This window comes from Ostrea edulis, chromosome 3 (assembly GCF_947568905.1).
Source record: "Ostrea edulis chromosome 3, xbOstEdul1.1, whole genome shotgun sequence".
NCBI classification, from domain to species: Eukaryota; Metazoa; Mollusca; class Bivalvia; order Ostreida; family Ostreidae; genus Ostrea; species Ostrea edulis.
In genome coordinates, this window is record NC_079166.1 from 25,937,733 (window position 1) to 25,956,771 (window position 19,039).

The window sequence follows — 19,039 nt, forward strand, 5'->3', positions numbered from 1 at the left end:
AATATGATGAAGGAGGTGCATGCATTAAATGCATAACTGATCAGCCGGGATTTACTCCTGCATGCCTAAATGTCTGTTATGCAGATTGCCTATCTCCAATATAAACAACAATACAGAGAAGAAACTCCAGATACTTCTGAGTAAGTTTCTACAGCTACACATTAATAAAATAATACTTTTTAGACTTGCATGTCAGTGACATTTGAATTAATGTATGTGTTGTAACTTTCAAGATGTACAGATATGTTGCTTACGAACAACTAGCACGGTGGGCTTGGGGCTATTTGGTAAAGAAACTGAGAGTAGTGTTACCTTCCTGTGCTGTGAACTGCATGCGAAAACCGCCTGTTATGATAGTTTTGTATGTAACTTTTCCATAATCATTGATAAAATGAAAACTAGGTTTAAGATTTAATGAAATTAAATATTTCGGTTCTAGTGAATGAAAGGTGAAGATAACGAACAGTTATAACGAACATTACACAGAAATCATTTTTGCACGGGATGACGAGATCGTAATTTTACAGATAGATTTTCTAGTACAAGTATCAATAACAAAACTTTATATACCTTATTTTTCCGTCATTGAAATAGTAAATTAGACTTTTACAACATTAATTTTCGACATTAGAATGACGGCAAATATTGCTTTGAAATTCAATTCACCGCCTGGATTTTACGAAACACACATCGCTAGAATATGGTGTCAAATAAAGGTACTTAATATTTTAATTAATCTAAAAGTAATGCGTATTAACGTTAGATTTAAAAATTATACGGTACCAATTTTGATGCACCAGGTGTGGATTTCGACAAATACTGACTCTTCAGTGATGCTCAAGGTGAAATATTGAAAATCCGAAGTAACAATAAACGTGTAAGAACTAAAAAGAAAAAGAGAGTGCCAAAGACTGGAGTCAAATTCGTCTAAGGATCAGAGCTATGTATGAGGGAGATAATTCTTAATTTTGAAATGAATTTAATATACATCCGTATTTTCAAGCTAGTAACGAAGTACTTAGCTACTGGGCTGTAGAGACCCTCTGGGACTAACAGTACACCAGCAGAGGCCTCGACCCAGGGGTGGTAATGTAAAACTTATACGGTACCAATTTTGATGCACCAGTTGCGCATATAATGAAATCGGTGTTAGCAATTTAAAATAATTCAATGGAAATATTTAGAAAAAAAAAACAAAAAACTTGACCTACAGCAATGTAGAATACATGTTCTTTATGCAGGGATGGTTTGTAAAATTTGTCAAGAGTTCAAACACCATCCCAAGAACAGTCAGATGTGGTGCACATCTGTGTATCCTAGAGGGAGGGATTTCTGAGGAGACATAGGAAGAGCCGTTTTCATCAAATGGCTGTCAATCTGTGCTGACATTTGTAAAATTACAATAAAATCAATACAAGTATTACAATTTACATTAAAGAGGACTTAGTGCTCCCAAGAGAATAACGAACCAGTTGAGAAACAGATACATGTAGTTCTAAGCAAAAAAAGAATTTAAACTGTCGATCTACTCTAAATATTGTGCTTATGGAATGTACTATTGTTCGTTATTTAAAAACATTTAAGAATGTATTTTTCTTATCCATAAATACCTTTAAATGTATTAAAACAGTCATAATCATGTATGCGGTATTAATTTATATTTTAGAATTGAATACTTTGTATTACAAGGTAATTATATATACTATCCCGACTCCTTAAACTATGCATAATTTATCCTTATATCACGTATGCATTGCAAACCAACTGATAAAATGTTCAAACATTACTTGCAGAAAATAAAGGTCTTTGAAAGTTTTTGAAGTATCTATCAATTCAAAGTAATTCCAATTATTATGGTAGAAATTCTATAATTAATAAAACATTTCTTATAACCCCAACTTGCATAGTAGATAATAGATATGACATCAGCACTCTAATCTTTTGAAAAATATACGCTTCTTTTGAACTACCTTATCTTAGCGTAGTGTGCGTAATGGAATATTGAGCAAACCATGCCGGACATTTAACTTTCATCTCTATATACCCCATACCATATTGCGAATACCAGTGCACACACCAGAACGTCATCTGCGGTAAGTAGTATTTCTGCTTATCCATTTAACGTTATTGATTAGGTATAGAATTTATAAATAAAAGTATCGATATGCAGGATATAAATCCAATGGAATTTTCATTGAAATAGAGATGATTGTCTAGCAAATCATAATTCACACCGAAATGCGATAATTTTCCAACCAGGAAGTAATATACATTAGCAAATATTTTCAGTGTAACTGTTATACTTGAAAGTACAACGATTTTTCACTGAAAACAGAATTGATAATTCTTAATGATCTGATCCTCATTTTATCAAAGTTCTTTTAAATAAAATTTTTGCAACTTTCGTTTTGCGATATGACGTGTTATTCTAAAAATAGATCGAGGAAATTATCAATGCCATATTAATGCATTACACTTACTTATTGCATATGTTTAAAAGGGATTATAAATATTCTCTTGATTTGAATAAATATAGACTTGCCTAGATGGTCGATGGGTCTAGCGCGCGGATTTGGTTCCGCAGGTCATGAATTCAACCACGGGTAAGGGCAATCTCTACCCAGAGTTGTCGTTCCTTGCTCTCACTTACACCTCTGTTAACGTCTCAAAATAAGCAATGTTATTCCACATGTAAATCCACTTTTTTTTTTTTTACGGCTGATAAAACTAAGAACTATTTCATAAAATATCTGGAAAATGTAGGACAAGCAACTATTTGTATATTTTTTTCCATGACTATATATTCTTCATGTACCTATCTATAGGCCTGGCATGCCAAGAAATCCCGTCCAGTCTGAATTCGTTGGCTTCAATAGGGCCATATTACATGCTGATTAATAGTAGCCGTCGCTTATCTCTTAATTACGGTCACTGATTTATAACGGTTTTTCTATACCGGAGATTTTGCTAAGAATTTCTTGGCATGGTAAACGAGTACGATATAGCCGAGTTTGGAGCGGAAAATTTGAAAGGGTGGGGTGGAGGGGGGAGGTAGTAAAAATAATTTTAAAAATATGAACTACTGTATCAATACACATTCTGCAGACAGAAAGGTATATTCAATATTCTACAAAATATGCCGGGATCGGGATCGATCGTCTAATGTGTAAAGGTATCACACCGGTAATTGTCCAATCAAAATGAACTTAGTCAATGGTAGTTCCATATATTTAAAAGAATGTTTTTTTCCCCCATCGCGATTCTTCTCATTTCCTCTTCTTCTTTTCTCTTAATTTTCCTGATTAGGAAATTTTGTGTAATTTTCGGAAAAAATCAGTTGTATACAAAGGAACTATTTGATGTTGGTAGCTGAGGCTACTTCCTGAGGTGCACTCAGACTGTTTACACACATGTGAAAAACATGTGGATTTGTGTGTAGTATTGTTTGCGGGTAAAAACTTTCGAACATTCTGCGTAGGATGTTGTTTTACGGTGAGACGAGACGGGTAACAATGAGCATTTCCAACAGCGTTATTCGGCATTAGCGCGTTATTGGCATCAATTTAAACAAGTGATACATTACAACGTTCTCTAACGATTCATTTAAAATATGTGATGAAGTGCAAGGGGGGGGGGTCACAATTTGTAATTTTTGCCATTTATTTGCAAAAATAATTTTTAAAACTGACCAAATAAGCCGGTATGGGGATATTTGAGTGTTTTAGTTGAATACACAAAAATCATGACCATGCCAAGAAATCCCGTCCAGTCTGAATTCGTTGGCTTCAATAGGGCCATATTACATGCTGATTAATAGTAGCCGTCGCTTATCTCTTAATTGCGGTCACTGATTTATAACGGTTTTTCTATACCGGAGATTTTGCTAAGAATTTCTTGGCATGGTGCAATAGAACTACCCAATATCTACGTTTCAACCCAACTCAATGCTTCTTGTGTCACAAAAAGACTTAACACCTGCTCAATATTTATTTATTTACGTATATCTTTGTAACTGAAGTCAAAACCATACTTTATGTAACAGGTTTGTAGTTTCATAATAAGCAACTCCTGTATGGGTTCAGGGAATTTAATATCACAGTGAAGGATATCTCACATGCACATATTTTTACAGCGCTTCAATACAGGTAAAATAACAATAATATGATATCACAGAGTGCATTAATTAATAATTGACAATATTACTTATAAGATTAATGAATGTAATTTCCATCAAGATAAATGTATTACTTGTATCAAAATCACAATAAAGGGAGACAACTCTTAAAGTTACACATACTGGTATGAACAGATTTCTCCCATAGTCATAAGAATACATTATCATTAAAACTTAAATCATATATTTACCATTCTATGGGAAGGGGCTTCCACATACAAGTACAGGGTATATATATCTATGTGGATATGTACATGGACTCTGTAATTTACATACAATAGTCTAAAAATACTATTTATTAAAGTTAGACTCAATTGCTCACTTCGAACAAGTTAATCAAATATTCTGATTATAAAATAAAGTGTAACTTGATAGATTCACCAATTTACTCTAAATATAAGCAATTGATTCATGAAATCAAAGAGCTTTAAACAAAACTATCATTCTTTGTAGATCTAGCCTTTCTCTCAGTTAATATTTAGTGCAAAAGGAATCTCATTAAATCTGCAAAAATATATAGACTGGAAATATTAATTGACATTTACCAATAAGGATAATTAGTAATGAATTACTTACCAGAAAAGAAGGAAAAGTCTTTATAGAAGGTCTTAGTCAATGTTGTCGATATGAAGTCTGTCCTCTCTCAAAACTAGACAAAGAATGCTCAATTTTGGCGGTAAAACCCAATGACCAAAACAATAAAAACCAACCAAAAGTAACTTCACAAAACACAACCAATGAAGTTCAAGAACACTACAAGACCTTTAACATATGCCTTAAGGTAATGACTATTAAATGTGTTCACCTATATATGTACATGTAAGGGCTAGAGAAATAAAGGAGTGGATCTAGGGTTTTCTAAAGTAAAATACATTGAAGCATATATCTATAGCAAAATTTATTCATTAACCCAAAGATCACTCTATTACATTTATTTGAGCATACGTGCCATTTTACAAAAATCTTGTAAAACCCTTGAGACGTTTACAGAGGTGCAAGTGAGTGTAAGGAACGATAATTCTGGGTAGAGATTGGGGTAAGGGCGGAAGTAGGTAGGTATTTAAATAAGTGAAAATTTCTGTGCGTTATATTAAATATTTCTTCACTAAGGGAAGTTATGTTCATTTAAGAGTTCATTGCGTTATCTCTTGATTTGTATATATATATATATATATATATATATATATATATATTAAAATAAATCCATCGCTCGAACGATTATAATGTCGTTGAATCTACAGTATAATGCAAACATGCACTTGTTAAAACAATAGTATAATTACACTTATCATCTTACATTCAATGTAAACTTGGAAAACTAATGATGGAGAACTGTCGGTTTCAAAAGGTTTTGCCTAATGTTTGATTTCCCTCCGTCTGTCGGTCGGACTAGAAAACTATTTGTACTTTATATCTAATATATGACCAGCCATGAGATTTTGGTTCCAAATGAGGAGTTTATCAAAAATGAGATTTTCGCTCTAAAATGACACACATGTATGTCTAATTGCGCATTGAAAATTTTATTGTCTTATCTTGCATGGTTCAGGGGATATGACGTCACGAATATGATATATTTTGGTGTAGAATTTTTAACACTTGAAACTCAATGATGCACACAATTGGAAGTCAATTCTAAACAATGTTATGATATTCATTAAGAACAAAAAACGTTCTGTCAATATTTTCCTCTAAAGTATAGCATACAGACATTGTCTTAACTAACAGTTACCATAGGAAACATCTCCATTAGAATACTGTCACCATAGCAACCGCTACAATTATACAATTATAAATGAAAAAGTATGTTTCTTTAACTTTTTCAGTAAGAAAAATTATTTACAGGTAGAAAAAAAATACTAATGACATGTAGCGCTACATGTGTGTTGCAAAATATTTCAACACAATAGAAACAACTAAGTATGAAGCAGAAGTGGACGACTCTGTGTGACGCGGCCTTGGCATGAGCGGAGCTCGAACTCGCAACCTCCCGGTTACAAAGCGAAAGCTCTATACCATTGAGCTACCGCGACTAGTCCCGAGCATAATCTGACCAGTGAACTTGGTGTATATATTTAACAAAACTGTAATGAAATGCTGGTTGTAGGGGTACAACTTGGTTAACCCACAAAATCAAAGCATGGTGCAATTAATGATGTACTTGACATCCGTATTATTTACATGTATCAACTAAATTACATGTTCGTGTATTATCCCCCCCCCCAATTAACACATTTAACAGTTGGTATAAATTGGATATTAGTACAGGGAATGATATTGAAAATATATTCATCAGCTATCATTTCTACAGGTAATGCAAATTTCCATTGCTGGATACCCACGACTGATCTCATCTTCTACTCATCAAGTGATTATCCGACAATGGCAAATTTCTTGAATTTTCATAATCGATGCACTGTCATCTCCATTTTGATAATTAATCATGGGCCTATAGACATTGATGTTGCCAATGCACAATTTAATTCATTACATACACAGGGGTTAAGCCCGTTTTGGGCCCGAACTCTGTGATACCATCAATATAGATATCTATATTTATAGTATCATAGAGTTCGGACTCAAAACGGGCTTAGCCCCTGTGATTACATACAAATGGAAACTAAAAAATATATAGAATATCTTATGTATATGAGAGAGAGAGAGAGAGAGAGAGAGAGAGAGAGAGAGAGAGAGATATTTTGACATCGTATACATTATCCTTTTTTGTTATATTCAACTGGAAAGTCCTTATTGCTTGCAAAGGTCCATGCATTGGCTGGTTGCCGCCTCACAGATTTTGTTTATAGCAACAACGAAAACGTAAGATTAAACCTATCAATTCAACCTTTGCCCCCCCCCCCCCCCCTCCCCGATTTCCAACATTTTCTCTGGTTATGTCCCTTTCAACTTTGGTGCCACATTGTTCTCGGTGGTGATCTCTCTTTATTTTAGCATTATTTAAAAATGCAATGTTTCCAGTATAATTCTTATTAATGATTCATCTGAATCTACATTTATCCATTAGGACTATACACACAACCACGCGAGTTGTTCGAAGAAAAAAATTGCGTATTTATTTTTTCTCCTATAATGCCTGTTGAATCAAACTCACAAACGTAATAATTGTTTATTTCTGTATTCACCTTTATAATCAATCAATCATCCCCACAACTTTCAGATATATATATATATATATATATATATATATATATATATATATATATATAGCTCTATACTTCGAATATCGTGCAGAAAGAAAGAAAAAACCCGGGTCGTTTCTTCTTTGTCGTATACAATAGATGATGGAATAGTGCAGAGTACAGGCACTCGATGTACAACTCGATTGACTCACACTGAAAGTTCTACATTTGATCTTTCACATTCTTATTTAGCATAACTGTTTACAAAATCGCAAAGTACGTTTTTTTTAAAGGGAGGAAAACGCCTTTTACTTTCACTTTTGTAAAGGCCAATACATGTAACTCCCGTTATATATTCTACGTGCGTGCAATATTTTCTCTTCTGAGTCTACAAATTAAAGTTCTGAATTTGGGTACTTGTAAGTACTATATTTATATTTAATATTTTTACTTAAACCTTGATAAACCAAAATATAAAGAAGAAGAAAAAAAAAAAACAAAAAACAAAACGCTGCAGAATTGTATAACGTGCTGAACAATATACGATGTTTGTGACGTCATTTCTTTATTACGCAATTACCTCATTTGGATCCAAAGTCTCATGACTCGTCATTAAATAATTTCTAGTGTATTTTCTCTATTGATTTTCTAGTTGTAAGAAAAAAAATGTCGTGTGGATCCTTTTAAAAATGCGAAACTAGAGTAGGACAAACACGGACCCCATAACACATGATATTTGGGGTCAGGTCCCAAAAGGGACATAAACGCCCCTGTTAAGCTGTCACACTTACTGATAACCCTCTATCTTGATCACGTAAACGGAATGATACCTAATCAAAATTAGTATGTATGCTACAGTCGAGCACAAAACGAAACACACACGTGTTTGGCTAACACACACACACACACACACACACACACACACACACACACACACACACACACACATATATATATATATATATATATATATGTGAGAACAATAGTAGTAGATTGTCTTCTTTCTAAAGGTAAGGAATTCCATTTACGTATTGTCCTCGTTTCAAAATACGATTGATGAATGTTTAATCTGCACTTAAGAATGCAATAATTTTGCGATTGTCTGGTAACGCAATTATGTAGGTATCCAATATAGAACAATTGATATTTGACTGTTGAAACACGTTTCCATAATTGAATTGAAGTGCTAAATTACACATACCTTAAACGCATAGGAGTTATGAGATTGATAACTATTCGTCATCTTCACCTTTGACTAGAAGTAATAAGAATATAAAAGTAATCATGTGTTATTGTTTTAACAGGATTTAGTACGTCAATGGGAACGTTACTATGGAGTTTTGGAATGTTCTATACCTGTATATTGCTGTACATTCCATCCGTATTGGTAAGCTACATTTTAAACCTTTTCCTTTAATCAATTGTTTTCTGTATAACAAGCATTTATTTCTTTGCAACATTGACATTAATATTTCTTTTAAAATGCAATTATCAGTTATATCTAATCATTTTAAAACAGGAGTTATTGACTCAAGATTTTGTAATGAATCACGCAACACATTGAATGTGGTTCAGTCATGTCCAACCTCGGAGGCTGAGGTCAACGAAAGGGCTAAGGAAAAAAATTGTGAGAGTTTGGCTAAGTCTCAGAATTGCTCAACTCCATCCAAATTCAAGTATCATTGTGTCATAGATGCCAAGGAGATACATTTAGTGGAAGTGTGTGCACCTGTATACTTCATGCTTGGTAATAGTTTCTGTGTAGACATTTCCTTTTTTGTTTTCATATTTCAACAAATGTTAACGATTCGTTATTCTAACTGTAGTCAAAAGTGATTTATTTTTATGCAATAGAAATGTTTGTGTCATAAACCGTTCTGTTTCAAAAGAAGAGAAAGACAGCCATTGTGAAATCACTTATGTTGCTTCACACGTAATTATTGAAGAATAATCCGCAAAAATATTGCTAATTAATTTTGATATAGCCTGAAGTCAAATGAATGATTAAAAAAAAAATATGTTTACTGGAATGCCCAGGGGTCCGTGTTTGCCCAACTCTTTATTTTGTATTCCTTTTGGGAGTTACGTGATTCATCACTGTTCCTTATCTTCACCGTTCATTATCATTGAAATAAGTTGTGTGATATAGTGAATTACATATTGTTTTCACGTCATGATTTGTAGTGCCATAATTACATAAATTGTAAATTTCAGGATTCCTGCACCCCAAAATTGATCAATTTTAAAAAATCTTCTTCTCAAGAACCACATATATCTAAGAAAAACTAAATGCATAATTATTTAGTGAAGGACAGCCTCTACCAAAATTGTAAATTTCATGATCCCAGGGATAGGGGTTCTGAACCGAGGGCGGGGTCAAACTTGATATATAGTGTTTATGTGTAAAACACTTAAATAACATTCTCTTTAGTGCTATTGATACTAAATTGAAAGCAAATAGATATTTAGAACTAACAGGTAGTCCTTTACCAAAATTGTAAATATGATGATCCCAGGGGTATTGGTTTTGGTATCAGGGTGGGGCCAAAATGGTCAGTTATTAAATGTGAGAACAATAGACATTTTTAACTTCTTCTTGATAATTTTGATTCCAATTCTTTTCAAATTTGGTAAGAAACATATTTGGAACAGAGGGAACATAAATTGTAAATTTCAGGATTCCTGCACCTCTGCACCATATGGGCAGGGCAAAAACTGCCCCCAAATGACACATTTTCAAAAATCTTCTTCTCAAGAGCAACACACATATAAGAAAAACTAAATGCATAGTGATGTATAGCAAAATTGTAAATTTCATGATCCCTGGGATAGGGGTTCTGACCCCACGGTGGGGCCAAACCTGTTATCTAGTGTTTATGTAAAAGTTATACGGTACCAATATTGATGCCCCAGATGCGCATTTCGACAAATAATGTCTCTTCAGTGATGCTCAAGCCGAAATTTCAGAAATTCGAAATGCCAAAAAACTCGTAAGAGCTAAAAGGAAATCTAGAGTGCCAAAAACTGAAGCCACATTCGCCCAAGGATCAGAGCTATGCATGAGGGAGATATCATCCTTAATTTGTAAATGAATGTCGCAATTTTTACACTGCAATTAAATATACATCCGTATTTTCAAGCTAGTAACGAAGTAGAGACCCTCAGGGACTAACAGTCCTCCAGCAGAGGCCTCGACCCAGTGTTTATGTGTAGAACACTTACAATGTGAAAAACATTTTCTTTCGTGCTGTTGATACTAAATTGAACTAAGTAATAAATTGAAAGTAAATGGATAGAGAGGTAGTCTTTTACCGAAATTGTAAATTTGATTTTACCCAGAGTAAAGGTTTTAACCCCAGGGTTGGGCCAAACTTAGTATAAAGTATTTATGTGGAAGTTTGCTGATACTGTATAAAATCTAAATGCATACTTAGGAGTAGTAGAAAAGGATGTACAAAAAATGGTGAATTTCACAACCGAGGGTTATGACTTGATGATGAGTCCAAATTAGTCAATTTTTTTTTATGTTTAATGTTAATGCACCTATTATTAAAAACCTTTCATCAGTGTATGCACTTTTGAGGGCAGTGAAGTTTTAAGAACACATCTTGTTTTATACTGTTGCTGGACATCAAAATTTAGCTTAGATATTCAGAACATGAATTTTTTTCTAGATTTCATAGCCCATGGAAGTAGTGATACCGGTTAACACATAACTTTATCATTGCACACTTTTCCGTTTGGATGGCTAGCGTCACTTTTAAATTTGGGCGTTTTCAGAGATATATTTCTGGCGATGTTTTTTTGATAACTCAAATGATTGATACTATTGCCAGCGGAAAATGACACCAGTTATATATATTTGTTACATCACAATGAAAGGCAAAGATAACGAAACGTGATCAATCTCATAACTCCCATATATTTGAAGATAACGAACAGTGAAGAAACTCCTATACGAAATACAAAACAGATAGTTAAAAATGAAATCTAACTTATCGTAAATTGGAATTTCAGAGGAAAATATGTTGTTATATATTATAAAGATCTACGTCTATTCAAAATGACAAAAACGCCACTGTCCACACACGTTTTGGACAGCCCTCGTACATGCATATGTATAAAAGATCATACAGAGTTCAGACTACACTTATTTATACTGTAAAACGTCTTTCATACTTTCAGGGTATTGTGCAGAATACAATGTGGAGGGTGCACGGATTCAAGACCACTATAAGAGGAAATGTACAGAATATTCTCCACCTTGTCCAAACCGATACATTTCTACAGATGCATATCAAGGTAAATGGATTGATGTCGAACCATTTTAGGTAAATATATAGTTATAATCAAAACACATGCCTCTCTAGAGTCCTGCATGAACTGAAATCACATTGTTCATCCGTCCATCAAAACGTTTGTTGTGACAAAATAACTGAAATTGGTTTCACCGAAGCGTTTTTAAATATTGTACACTATGCAATTTGAACTCCTATCATTTTGTCTTTGTCGGTCTGTATGCATATCAGCATACGATAGATCACACAGATTCGACCGATCGATGATTTCATTCATAATCAGTTGACCATAACAAAAGGATGACGATGAATACGGATCTGGGATTAAAAATGTAGAAGACTATATGATTATCCGATTATCTGTCTGTCATCATTTCGTTGTAAAAGATTGTCTTTCTAAGGTCATTATATGTATTTAATTTGCAAAAACAACATGGTTTTAGGTTGATTGTTGTCCGACGTGTTTCATACCGATTGTTACGGCATTTTTAAGATAATTATTTTGTCAACGGTGTGACCTGTCAACAGGGGATGCTTACTCTTCCTACACCTGATTCCACCTCTGGTGTGTCAAGGGGTCCGTGTTTGCCTTAGTCTCCATTTTGTATTGCTTACAGAAGTAATGAGATCGATCAATATACACTATCTTAATTTTTTTCATGCAAAGAGTTTTGATCACTAAAAGAATACACTTACATATTTTGAGTTTATGAGGTTAAGGTAAGAACAGCCATTCACTTTGCAACTTTTCATTCTGATGTCAACAAATAATCTTAATGGTTCATAAAACGGTAGTTAGATAATGAGAGTGGTTCACGTTTTGTGAATTTGTTTTCAGTTTTGATGTTAAAAATTAAAAAATATAGCTCAGTTAATGTTGACAGCCAAACTGTTAACTTTCTGATCGCAAAGATAAAAGTAATTTTGTACTTATGATATCAATCACTGTTCGTTGTTTTCACCTTTCACGTGCACTGTAATAGGCTTGGATCGATATTCATTTATTTGAAAAATTCGTAAACAATAACATACCGCAATATTTGCTTACAAAACATGAGCTTCTTAGTTAATGAAAGGTGAAGATAACGAACAGTGATCAATTTCATAACTCCTATAAGCAATACAAAATAGAGAGTTGGGAAAACACGGACCCTGGATATACCATAAGTGGGTCAGATGCCTAGGAGAAGTAAGCATCCCCTTTTGACTAGTAATATATAACCTTACTTTTAGGTGAAAACGTAAATCCCATTAGAAAGCAGATTTTGATCATTAAAAGTGAAAAGGGTCAAGGTCATCTTCATTCACCGTGCTTTCACCATCGAATAGAGACGACTTTATATATTGGGTTATGGTTAGCAGGACTTCAATGAAATTTGAACAGATTTCAATGTTACACAGTACCTTGAAAAGTTTTCCAAATACAACTTTCATATTCTTCAGAAAGTTTATTATGAAAAAAAGTACTCAGAGATTAAGAACGTCTCTCTTTTTGTTTTATCGCTATCACTTTCGTTGTGACTTGGTATTGTAAATAGTTTTTCAGCAAAATATTTCTTATTAAATACAAAGAAGGTTGATCATTAAAAAACGGAGCAAAAGGGTTTTTTGTCATGAGTGCAAAAGTTAAGGTCACAACAAACCTACTACACTTACAGCTTTTATAATTATACAAAGGTAGTTGATATTGAACTTCTACATGGAACTGCAGAGGTGTCATTGTAAACACCAATGAATTCTGTGCCATGAGAAATAGTACATGTAGTATAGGAAACAAATTTTCGGCGGGTGTTTTCAGACTCTGAGTCAGTTCTTCATATGTACGATGAAAAACACAAATGTTTTAATGAGAGAATTTTACAGTCACTGGTTGTTATGAACTCGTACAAGGGCGTGGGAATTCGACTCCATCAACGTCCCTTTCAGCCGAAATCACCACATTGCCTACGATTGATACAGCGTCAAAGAACGATGTCTTTATGCATTACAAGTATGTTTATTTTTATAACTATGATATTGATTATATGATACATGTATATATCAGCACTACAAAAAAGTTAATTATGTGATTCTTTCTATCATTCGATTCGTTGAATATATGTGATGTATTATATTATTACCCCAAACTAAAAAAAAAAAAAATAAACGCAATGACTACTATAATATGATTTCAGTTTGTGGATTGTGTCTGTGGCTGTTCTTGTGGTTATAATCCTGATAATTTCAGCTCTATATTATTTTCAGAGAAGAAAAGGCAAGTTATTAATTGTTTTTAATATTTGTTCAAAACATAAACCAAATTTAAGATTGTGATAATAGTCTGATTAAGTATGCGCAGACATGAATTATATTTTTTTTAAAAGTTCAAGATTTCTTTGTATATTTATTAAGTGAGGATGAAATAACCGTGTTATAAAATTCTTAAGTTATGGTAAAAATCATCGTAACTTTACGACGACATATGGATGATCTTGAGGTAGAATATTTTAGGGAAAATGAAGACAAATCTCTATATCTTTAATAGAAGCAAAATTCACACATAAATTTCACCGGATGCTATAAGATTCTGAAATGTAGCATGATTCAGTTGTCATACGAAATAAAAGAAAGTAATGATTAATGATAGTAATATACACACACAATTGTGGTCATGGAGATTTCAGCATATTTCCATTTTATAAAATGTATAATGACTGCGAAATTTCCAGATTTACAAAGGAGGAATACTTTATAAAATTGTTTAATCCCAAACTTAATAGAACATAACTGTGTAAAATTGAAACTACATTGAACTGAACTCTGTAATTGATTTCCAAGTGTTGTATAATATTGTGTGTATTATAACGCTACCAGTGTAATTTATTATGACGTCAAAAAGGACAATTACTTACGTCGCGATAGGTTGATGTTACTTAGCAATATTATTTCATTTTATAACTGCTTGAAGAGGCACTGAAGCCGAAAGCGCTAACAGTGAAATGTTATTCGAGTTTTGTGTTTCTTGACTTTTATTATTGGATGTATTTACCGTATCAAATACTGAATTCTTTTTTACAAACTCTCTCTCTCTCTCTCTCTCTCTCTCTCTCTCTCTCTCTCTCTCTCTCTCTCTATATATATATATATATATATATAATTTGACAATGTGGTTGTTCGTCTAGTTGGTCTTTTTAGTGCTTCATCTTCATATATATATATATATATATATATATATATATATATAAGCACTAAAGTTCCAACAACACCCGATACCTCAAAGTGTCGGATCCACAACATGGATACAAGGTCAAATACAAAAAATTATACAAAGCACTAAAATGACCAACGACACGAACAACCAGATTGTCAAATTTTAGGAACGACCCGTCCCTTCTTCAGAACAAACGAAACGAATTACGTAATGTGACCAATATCAACAGAGAATAATAACAAAAACTACATATAAATACATCTAGCACTACAACTACACTAATCTACAAACGTATTTTCAATGCAGACTACATGTTTTTGCTTTTTAAGCTTGCCAATCAATGTTAAAAGTGGAGCGAATTAGGACATGCCTTATTCGTCCAAAGAGCTGATCCAAAATGTTTTGGAATGAAGGAAAAAACGAATAAAGGGAAAGGCTTTTTACGTTAAGCATATTATGACGTCTTAAACGATAAGTTAAATTTAGCGAACATTTTAAGGTAGAGACCGATAGCAACCACGTGATCAGTAAAAATCGTGTATTTTCACGTGAAATTATTTTTCGGAATTCCGTACATCGCCATAGAGTAGTTGAAAAACAAAAAGGGGTTCCGAAAGTACAAGTTGTTGCTGTGACTGAATCGATGATTGAGAGGGTCGTCTCGACGAAAGATATAGAAATTTGGCCATAGTTTAAATTAGGAATACGTCAATGTAATAATAGTGGACTAAATGTTTCGTCCGTGCAGAATAGCACTTTTTACCTCACGAAATTCACCACTATGCATAGCTGCGCTACGTAAACAAAGTTGTTGATGTAGCGTGATCGTGATGTCCGAGTGCTGCGAGTTTCAATACTGTTTATGTAGTCATTGAGAGTTTAAACAAAGTTTCTTCTGAGAAGAGGAATTCGATGGATGCATTCAACGTGGACAACGAAATCATAATTTCGTTTGGTAAGTGAAAAAAATGGCAAATTGAATATTTGTATTCAACCCACTTTTCCTCTGCTATTTCACAACGCGATTTTATAATAACATCTATAAACGCACAATTTGGAGCTGTTTCATTTTTTGTGCATTTATGTATTCCATATGTGTCCAAAATATAACTCCTACATGTGCATGTAATTGTAAATGGATGTCATGTATATGCCAGATTTGAAAAAAAAAATAGGGCTCTCACAAGTTTGGGGGGGGGGGGGGGTGTTGCACTAAAATTCTATTTGGTATAAATGATAGTACTTATAGTATCTTGAAATTTCATTGACCTAAGAGATATTTCAAATCTGGGGTTTCATTTTTCATGCAAGCATGTAGGTCTACAAAACTTTATTTAAAATATTTGTAAAATCACAAGCCCCCCTCATAGGCAAATAAATGTATTGTATGAAAATAAGATATGTATGTCCTTCTCTTGACCCACACTCCGTAAAGGAGACAGGTCTGATAAATCTAGAGTTGACTTGTTTTTATATTATTAGAATGAACTGGCAGTTTATGAAAACATATCTGTCATCTCATATTGTATTATGATAATTATGATGTTTATTCACCTCATTAAGGACCCGGGGGTGGGAGGGTATGTACAGTTTAAATAGAAGGTAACTATAACAATATGAAATAAATAACAATCATGCATATGTACTACTACTGCAAGATTTCACATTGCTGCACTGCACACATTTAACATACATGTAGTGTTACATATGTAATACTGATTTCAGACAAGATTTTAAAAATTAACATAATAAAATACATGTTATGTGTGTAATTTTCAATATATCAGCATTTTAAAGTTCACTAAACATGCATTGAGACACACAATTTTAAAATTGACATTGTCTGACACAGTATAATTAATGATTAATACTGACTGTGCAAATATTAATTATGATGATTTTTTTCTAAGCATCATCCTAAGGACCAGTGCAAGTTGAAATGGGCTTCCAGCCAACAACTTCAACAGCAATTTGCCATGAAAATCAGCAAGAAAGGTACAATATTTTCTATCTTAGTAAGATAGAATTTTTCATTTTAACACCAGACATTTATAAAGACAATTCTTAGTATATTAGATATTCATCTTTTTTTCAATATTTGAATATACAGAATATATTTTTTATAACAGGTACTTCATTTACATTGATGATGTCATATCCCCTGGACCCCACAACTTTACAGGTTACAGAGAAAATTCAAGAACTGCAAAATGTGGGACTTGGATAGAATCAATAATGTATTTGTGAGCCGAGAGCAATGGATATATTGTGCAACATACTAAAGTGTGAATTTAATGGAAAACAAGTACATGTACTCATGTATTACATGTCTTTTTTAAAGACAATAATATTGTATAAATATATAGGAAGTGTCGTTGTTGATTATTCTAAGTTTTTGATATATCAAAATCAGTAAACATTTCTAAATGAAAATAAAATACCAATTTTATAACTTTAATCAATGTGTTTGAATTTCTCATTTTCTAACCCCCCCACCCCACCCCCGTTACACACACTCAGTGCATATATACTGTGAATGCAATATGCATGCATTCTAAGTTATCCAAGCGAGTTTTTGTTTCAGTGTGAGACTACAAGTAGGACTCATAAACTTATGAAGAGACATATATATTTGTGAGAGCAAGATAGCTGATATGAGCCTTGAGATCAATGGGTCGAGCCGCGGTGGTGGTCTAGAGGTTAGAGCGTTCGCCCCGCATGCGGAAGGCCAGGGTTCGAATCCCGGCCGCGACAGACCTGAGTTGTTGAAACAGGTAGTGACAGTTCCATTGCCAAACGCTCAGCATCAGGTGTGAATGTCACTGGTCCTCAGAGATGACCTTCAAAACGGATGCCCAGTGTCACAGTAGATGTGGCACGCTAAAGAACCCTCACTGCTCAATGGCCGTAAGCGCCGAGCAAAGGCCTAAATTTAAAGCCGTTCACCGGTCTTGGTAACGTCTCCATATGAGTAAAACATTCTCGAGAGAGACGTTAAACAAGATACAATCAATCAATCCATGGGTCGATTGGGTGGAAATCTTTCCATTGATATTAAATATAAAGTTGTTATTTAAACATATTTGGTGCACTATGCTGTATAATCATATCAATTTCTTATAATAGGTAATCGTGTCTGGTTATTATAAAAAAAAATGTATGAAAAATAACTAAATATTAATGCAATCATTGTGAGTGCAAAAAGGTCAATCGCAAGAGCACATACATAAATGCATTGGCGGATATAAGGGGTGGGGTGGGGAGGGGCAACCGGTGCGAGCCCCCCTAAAATTTTCAAGTTTAAAGTAAATCGTGGTCTCTTGTTTAGAGAAATATATATGATAAAAGAAGCCATAATTTCCTCCACTCTCAGAGAAATAAATGTCTGACAAAATCTTTTGATTTATTGAATTACTTTTAGTGGGAGAACTGCTACTTTTTGCAAAAACCCTTAAAATTTGCGTTATTTTATTAATTTCACCTTATTAAAAATGACAGAAAATAATAAAAATGACTACATAGGAGACATATTTTAAGCCCTAAAAAATCTGTAAAATCCAGGAGTTTCTGGGGAATCCCCCCCCCCCTTCAAGGCGGCCCCTAGACCCCTGCCTCATACAGTTGCACCCCCCCTCCCAACTTCAATTCCTGATCCGCCCCTGAAATAGCTTATAGAAACCATCTTATTGTCATGTTCAATTTTCAAAGAGGTAATTTGGGAATGCTTAAACATTCTAAGTTATAAAAAGGTCAGTAGTTTATCTCTGCTGGCTGAATCTTTCTTCTCAATGCACCGAGTGCATATTCATGACGTCTATGTTCCTGCTCATTCTTTCTCCTCCATACCATGCAGTATATTAAAGGGATTGGGATGTAATGGAGACATTTGTTTTAACAAATATAAATTGTATTTCAATTTTTTGTGGGGATTTTTATTTTGGAAAACTCTTGATATTAATCATCAAATATGATGACGTATGATAAATCTATATTCTGAGTGTAAGTGCACAAAGGTCAACAACGAGAACTACAACAAAATATAAGCTAAAATTTGAAATACATACTTTCTGTATTATATTTATTAATTTAAAAAAGGTATTACAAAGAATCTTCGAATTTCAGCAAGCTGTTTTTGATGGATTGTTTACAACATCTTTTAATAACCCTTTTTCTTACGAAAATGTGTAGTTTGTTAAAAGGGGGTGGGGTTAGGAATTTTTTGCTAGTTCCATATTGA

General features: G+C 33.5%; 1 protein-coding gene and 1 long non-coding RNA gene across 2 annotated transcripts; both read left to right on the forward strand.

Moving 5' to 3' along the window:
* Window positions 1-1,995: 1,995 nt before the first annotated feature.
* LOC125674363 (uncharacterized) lies at window positions 1,996-14,675 on the forward strand. The gene is made up of 6 exons (XM_056160295.1): window positions 1,996-2,093; window positions 8,619-8,701; window positions 8,834-9,061; window positions 11,500-11,616; window positions 13,476-13,602; window positions 13,787-14,675. The coding sequence occupies exons 2-6, from the start codon at window positions 8,647-8,649 to the stop codon at window positions 13,923-13,925; spliced, it is 666 nt and encodes a 221-aa protein (XP_056016270.1). The 5' UTR covers window positions 1,996-2,093; window positions 8,619-8,646; the 3' UTR covers window positions 13,926-14,675.
* Window positions 14,676-14,809: 134 nt separating this feature from the next.
* LOC125653687 (uncharacterized) lies at window positions 14,810-18,052 on the forward strand. The gene is made up of 3 exons (XR_008801848.1): window positions 14,810-15,757; window positions 16,713-16,797; window positions 16,932-18,052. It is a non-coding gene; the product is annotated as an uncharacterized LOC125653687 (long non-coding RNA).
* Window positions 18,053-19,039: the final 987 nt, after the last annotated feature.

What these genes read in the sequence shown, in the direction of transcription:
- LOC125674363 (XM_056160295.1), top strand. Translation starts at nt 8,647, where the DNA reads ATGGAGTTTTGGAATGTTCTATACCTGTATATTGCTGTACATTCCATC. An exon ending in TGTACATTCCATCCGTATTG is followed by an intron (nt 8,702 to 8,833) that starts GTAAGCTACATT and finishes ATTTTAAAACAG; the next exon opens with GAGTTATTGACTCAAGATTT. An exon ending in ACCTGTATACTTCATGCTTG is followed by an intron (nt 9,062 to 11,499) that starts GTAATAGTTTCT and finishes TCATACTTTCAG; the next exon opens with GGTATTGTGCAGAATACAAT.